Source organism: Miscanthus floridulus, chromosome 19 (genome assembly GCF_019320115.1).
Source record: "Miscanthus floridulus cultivar M001 chromosome 19, ASM1932011v1, whole genome shotgun sequence".
Classification (NCBI taxonomy): Eukaryota; Viridiplantae; Streptophyta; class Magnoliopsida; order Poales; family Poaceae; genus Miscanthus; species Miscanthus floridulus.
The window spans coordinates 82,661,063-82,667,134 of NC_089598.1; the positions used below are offsets into that span (position 1 = coordinate 82,661,063).

The 6,072-nt window shown below is 59.6% G+C and overlaps 1 protein-coding gene across 1 annotated transcript; it reads left to right on the forward strand.

Annotated features, from left to right (window-relative positions):
- The first annotated feature begins 3,467 nt into the window (after window positions 1–3,467).
- On the forward strand, window positions 3,468–4,339 carry LOC136526266 (protein gar2-like). The gene is made up of 2 exons (XM_066518995.1): window positions 3,468–3,629; window positions 3,707–4,339. The coding sequence occupies exons 1-2, from the start codon at window positions 3,468–3,470 to the stop codon at window positions 4,337–4,339; spliced, it is 795 nt and encodes a 264-aa protein (XP_066375092.1).
- The last annotated feature ends 1,733 nt before the right edge of the window (window positions 4,340–6,072 follow it).

Here is a 6,072-nt window from a genome sequence, read left to right on the forward strand (position 1 = left end):
CAGATGTCGGAACCTACAAATATTGTTGATGCCTAGGGGCATGTGAGGAGTTTCACCACGTTCACCTGGTACGATAAATCCTGGCGCCCACAACACTATTGATGCCCAGAGGCATGTGGGGGGCCTTACCGTATGGGAGTTAACGGCGCCTACAATACTGTAGAGGGAAATATCGGCGCCTACAACACTGTTTATGTCAGGGCAGTTGCAGAGTACTATTTCTGTAGGTGTACAGGGTATGGTCCCTGGTATCGTGGTTTGACTTGTGCGCCCTGGCTTGCTTTCTCCGTTCGTCCCCTGGTTCCTTCCGAGCGGGTGTCCCCGGTCGAATGGCCCCAATCAGCCCTGGTCGCGCCAGTTTAGAGAAGAGCGGTGAGCAGGGTTTCTGCGAACCTCGATCGGAGACGTGGGGTCGGAGTCGGGAGTAGCGTTTTGGGCCAGGCCTTCCGATCGGAGAGGCCGTCCGGAGGCAACTGGAGTCCAAAGTGAGCGCTCCGGTCGGAGAGGTGGGCCGAAGTAGTCGACGAGCGGGCACCGTTCCTCTTTGGCCAGACCTTCCGGTTGGTGAATGGTCCGCCCTTTCGGCCTATCGTTCTAGACCCTTGGGCCGGCCCATGAGTTGTGTGCTGTCTACTTGGGCCAAGCCTTGGCACGGAATCCGATCCCCAAGGGATCCTGGGTTTATGAACCCGACAGGAGCCCCCGAGCCCCTGGGTGATTCGGGCAGAATCGTCCGGGGGATTTTATTTTTGACGGTGAGTACGCGCGAGCGCACCCGTGGGTGTAGCCCCTGAGCCCCTGGGTGGTTCGGGCAGAACCGTCTGGGGGTTTTCTGTGTTTGTCGGTGGGTGTGCGCGAGCGCACCCGCGGGTGTAGCCCCCCGAGCCCCCGGGCGATTCGGGCAGAACTGTCTTAGGGGTGTTCGGTAGCGGGCGTGTGTGCGTGTGTTTAGTTGGGACGGAGTTTGTTTAACCAAGGCGTTGTTGTGCAGCCGAGGTGTTTTTAGTTGTTTGAGAGATTTGAGACAAAAAACTTACTGATCCTGGCATTGGTGCGCGCCATGGGCTTGGGCAAGGAAGTTAGTTTGGACGAGACAAAGCTCACTGATCCTGAAGTCGATGCGCGCCGTGGGATCGGGTGAGGAAGTTAGTTTAGATGGGATATAGCTCACTAATCCTGGCATCGATGCGCGCGTGGGATCGGATGAGTTGGAGCCGTGGGGCGAGATCGGGGCCGCGGACCCAGGTGCTTTGGAGCACAGTCGGAGCGTAGCCGGATGGGGTGAGATCAGGGTCGTAGACCCATGTGTTTTGGAGCGTTGTCGGAAGCGTAGCCGGATGGGGCGAGATCAAGGTCGTAGACCCAGGTGTTTTGGAGCATAGTCGAAAGCATAGCCGGATGGGGCGAGATCGGGGTCGCAGACCCAGGTGTTTGGAGCGTAGTCGGAAGCATAGCTGGATGGGGCAAGATCAGGGTCGTAGACCCGGGCATTTCGTGTCTTGAGCCCCCAAGCCCTGTCGGGCCTTGGTGGGGGTCGATGTGAGTGGTGTGCGTTACCCCATCCTCGGTTCCTCACAACTGGAGGGCTAAGTTTTGTCGCTTGTCCCGATCTCTCAGGCTCGAGTGACGTGCTCGGTGAGTTCGCTAACGGGTGTGATCGAGTGGAATCCGGGTCCATCGTTCGTGACGGGGTCGACATAGCCCTCTTGTGACATTCCACTACTCCTTTACCTGTAACCCGGTAGATGCCCGGGTCATTCCGGAGACCAACCCGGGTGGCCTAACGGCCTCCCCTCGATGGAGATTCTGTGGGCTTGGCGAGAGGTTCAGGATCGAACAAGAAGGTTGAGATGACCTAGTCTGCTAGACCTAGCGAGGGCCACACGGGGCTCATCTACATTTTTCTCCCCTGGCTCTGTTGGTTGCTCATGTCGAATGAGGCAAACGTCGCTTCATGATGCAACACGGAGTGTTGTGATGCATTTCGCCGCACGTGCAATGCTTAGTTCCCGAGCCCCCCGGTGGTTCAGGGCCTGAATCGTCTAGGAGGCACGGGCGTATGGGATGGATGCACGTATGGATGTATGAAATGTTTATAAGAAAATAGAGGGGGTTTGTAATGTTTACCTTGATGACTTTAGAGTGACAGGGTTTGGAGAGCTTCAGTCAGAAATGTTCAACCGGGACCCGTGCTCGTCGTTCGTGACGGAGTTGGCATGGCCTATATAGGGCGTCCCTTTGCTTCTTACCTGTCTCTCGGTGTCTATCCTGAGTGATTCGATCGACTCAGGTGGGCCGATGATCTCCCCCGGCAAAGATCTCATTTTGGGTTTTTCCAGGTCTGGCCTAGGGAAGCGAGGAGCTACCCGCGTGCGGTGGCGCTTCGGTTTTTGTGCCCGACGTGTGGTACTGGTTGGTCGTGCGGTAGTGGTGGGCCCTGCCCGGGCCACGTCCCATCCGATCAGGAGCCATTCCATCGGGCAGGGCATGTATCGTCGGTCAGGGCACGTCTCATCAGTCAGGGTGCGTCTTATCTGCATTGAATGGGTAGGGCCATTTTGCCTTCCCCAATCAGCGCACCCCTCCCTAACTGCTGTTCCATTTTCCTTAAGTAGGAGAAGGGAGAGGGTTTTTGCCCTGTTCTTTTGTCTGTTCCTCGTCTGCCGCCGCCTTTCCTCTTCCTTCTTGCCGTGAGCGTTCATGAGAGCCGTGGTGGTTTCTATGAAAGAAAAGGGGAGAGAGCAAGGGAGAGGAGAAAAAACTCACAAATCCTTTCGCAATCTCGGAGCACAATGTCGGACTAGAGGTCGTCCACCGTGAGGGAGTCGGTGTTGAAGTCCTTCATTGCGAAGGGATTTCTGCCACCGAAGGAGGTGGCGCACTGGAGGGTTCCCGGGAGGGAGGAGTTCCCACAACCTCGACCCAATGAGGTGGTTTCCTTTCTCACCTTCCACGAGCGCGGGCTTGGATACCCTGCACACTGGTTCTTGCGCGAGCACCTCAATGAATGGGGTCTGGAGCTGCAGCACCTTAATTAGATGGGGGTGCTGCACATTGCCAGCTTCGTCACCGTCTGCGAGGCTTTCTTCCAGCGGCTATTCTCCGGGAGGAGCCTGACGGTGGGGAACTCGGCCGAGACCGCGTCATTGGGGGGTTTCGCCCTGTAGAGGAAACCGAGCGTGGGAGGCTCATATCCCATGTACCTCCCCTGCGACTCCAACTGGGGGTGGCATGGGGAATGGTTTTACATCCAGAATTCGGTGACGACGCCATTCTCGGTGTTCACCGGCGGGAGGTCGGAGAAGCAGGACAACTGGTCATGGGGCTGTGCCAAAACGGAGAAGCACAAGGTGGCGGTCTTCGAGGAGGAGCTCTAGAAGCTCATGAAGCACGGCCTTGATGGAGTGCGGGTGTTCCACACCCTATACCAGCGTTGGGTCACGCCGTTGGCGGAGAGGAGATGGGCGATGTGGCTGTACAGCGACCCGTCGGACCTAGACCGCGTGTTGCCAGAGGATCTGTTGGACGACGAGGTCTGGAGTCGCCTTGGCCGGGTGCTGCAGCTGAAGCCCAAAGAGAGGGTCGAAGGGAAGCCCATGCCTTTCAACTCCTCGATCGTGTCCAGCCTGGTATGCTCCCTTCTCTTTAGTCCGCACTTCTTCCTCTGCTTTTCCTATTTTTTGATTGGGAGCCATACGTTCCGTAGGGGCTTGGGAACTACAAGTCCCGGTCGCACCTTCCCAAGGGTCCAGAGGGCGTGGCCAAGCAGGCCGCTCAGAAGGAGGCGGCAGACGCTAGGAAGAAGAAGAAGGCCAAGGTGGCCCACTGGAAGTATAAGAAGGAGAAGGAGATTGCCCGGCGTGTGAAGGCCGGGGAGAGGAAGAGCGACGTCGAGTCCGAGCTCGAGTCGGTGGATCCCACGGATGTGGACGACATGGTTTTCTCCGAGGAGGAGGAAATTCGGGAGGTCGTTGTGACCTCGGTGGAGCGTCGCGACCCCACGACGATGTCCGCTAGTGATGAGCAGGAGGCCGCGCGGCGCGCGGTGGCTTCCGCGGTGAGGAAGCGCACGGCAAGCGCGAACGCCATCGGCGAACGGGCGGCAAAGCGGACGCGGTCACCGTGCCCTTTGGTGGCATCGTCGGTCCCATCGCCGCTTGTAGCGGATGCGGCCGAGCAAGCCGGGCGGTCCGAGGAGCAGACTGGCACCTGTGCATCGCTGGGACAGGTGACAACGCGCGACTCGCAGCCAGGGGAGGCCCCGCCTGCCTTGGACGCGGTCGAGCAAGCCGAGTGGTCTAAGGAGCAGACTAGCGCCCGCGCGTTGTGCGACTCGTAGTCAGAGGATGCCTCGCCCCCCGCTCCGGTCGGGGAGTCCCAAGCCGAGGGGCACGGCGACCCACAGGCCGGGCAGCAGCCGGTTGGGACGACTCCATCCCTAGCCGAAGTGAGGGGGCACGGGTCACAGCCCAGGGGTGGCCCGTGGCCTGCAGGCCCGTCAACGTCGGGTCTTGCTTTTAGAGTCGTACCGCTCGCCTCCTGGTACGTTTTTCCTTTGTTTCCTTCCAATCTTTTGTTGTTGAGTCTTTTTGGAGTGTGACTTACCTGCGCCCTTTGTTAGTGGCCGGGCAATGACGGGGTTGAGCATCGCCCCAACTCCCATGCAGGAGGCATGGAGGCCCACCCTGCAGCGTGTCGCGATGAGCGGCGGGGGGAACAGCGTGCCGATGGTGAGCCCTTCCCTTTCAGGGGTGGTTGCTAATACGGTGATAGCGGCGGCGGTGGCATTGGTGGCGATTTCGGTGCCGATGGAGGTCGCGTCGGAGGTAACCCTTGCGGCCCCTCCTCCACCGACCGTGGTGGAAGAGGAGAGGGAGACCGAGCTCCCTGCCTTGCCGGGCAGAGGGCTGCATGGCTCACCCTTGTGGTCGGGGCCGAAGGCGCTGGGGGAACATGCGGGCGGGATGGAGTCAGAATGCCCGGCGGCGGTCCATGCAAGGGAGGTGGTGGACATCCCATCCAATGACGAGGCGGATGATGCAGCGGAGCCGCCGGTGTCATCGCGGGAGCTGGCGGTGGTCCAGTCGGAGGCTGGGCCCTCCGGCGGGCTGCTGGAGGGTGACCTGGAGTGGCCCTGTCCTGAGGACCCAGCAAAGGTGCGGTTCATCCTCTGGGATTCCCAGGAGTGTCAGCTTTGGGACATCCTTGGGGAGCAAGGGTACGCCGCGGTGTCCAAACTCACCCAACTGTCCACGAAGCTCGGAGACGCCCAGGAGCAGGTTAAGTCCGCTCAGTATTTAGTTGAGGTCGACCTGCAGCTCGCCGTGGAGGTGAGTTTCATGTACTTGTCCTTGACCTTTGAATCTTTTGTTGGTTGCCTTAGCATGCTTGTTTTTGGTAGAGTCTGAAGGGGATGTCATCCCACAAGTCCTGCTTTCTCCGAATGGAGCACGCCCGGATGGCCGAGCTTGAGCGTCAGCTAGAGTTCGCTCATCGTGAGTCCTAGGACCGGGCGGCCGAGGCGACCGCGGCAGGGGTGGAGGGGCAGCGTGCAGCTGAGTGGGCGACTGCCACCGAGCAAGGGCTCAAGGCGGCAAAGGCCTGCCAGGCGAAGACTGAGGCAGGGTTGCGGATGTCCCTGGCAAACACCGAGGTGGTGCTTTGGGAGTCCTTAGCGGCCCTTGAGTTAGAGCGGGCCGCCTTGGTGTCTGAGTGGAGCGCCCTGGTGTCGGCATGGAAGGCCCTAGAGGCGGAGCAGAGAGCCCTAGAGGTGGAGCGAAAGGCCCGGTCGGATGCAGACCGGGAGGTGCTCGCACTCTGGGGCCGGGTGATGGGGACAGAGGATGCGAGCGCCTAGCTGCGTGAGCAGGCGGACCGGCAGGCAGAGGATCTCTCCACCCTTGAGAACTTCTGTGTTGGTACATACCTTTTCTATTTTTTGTTGTGTTGGTTTTTCCTTCAGCCTGTTTCTGAGCTTGTCGCTCTTCTTTCAGAGCTGGGTGGAAAGGTGAAGATGTTGGAGTGGGACCTGGAGACGATCAAGGCGACCTTCAGCCGGAACGCGGAGGAACT

What these genes read in the sequence shown, in the direction of transcription:
- LOC136526266 (XM_066518995.1), top strand. Translation starts at nt 3,468, where the DNA reads ATGTGGCTGTACAGCGACCCGTCGGACCTAGACCGCGTGTTGCCAGAG. An exon ending in CCTCGATCGTGTCCAGCCTG is followed by an intron (nt 3,630 to 3,706) that starts GTATGCTCCCTT and finishes TACGTTCCGTAG; the next exon opens with GGGCTTGGGAACTACAAGTC.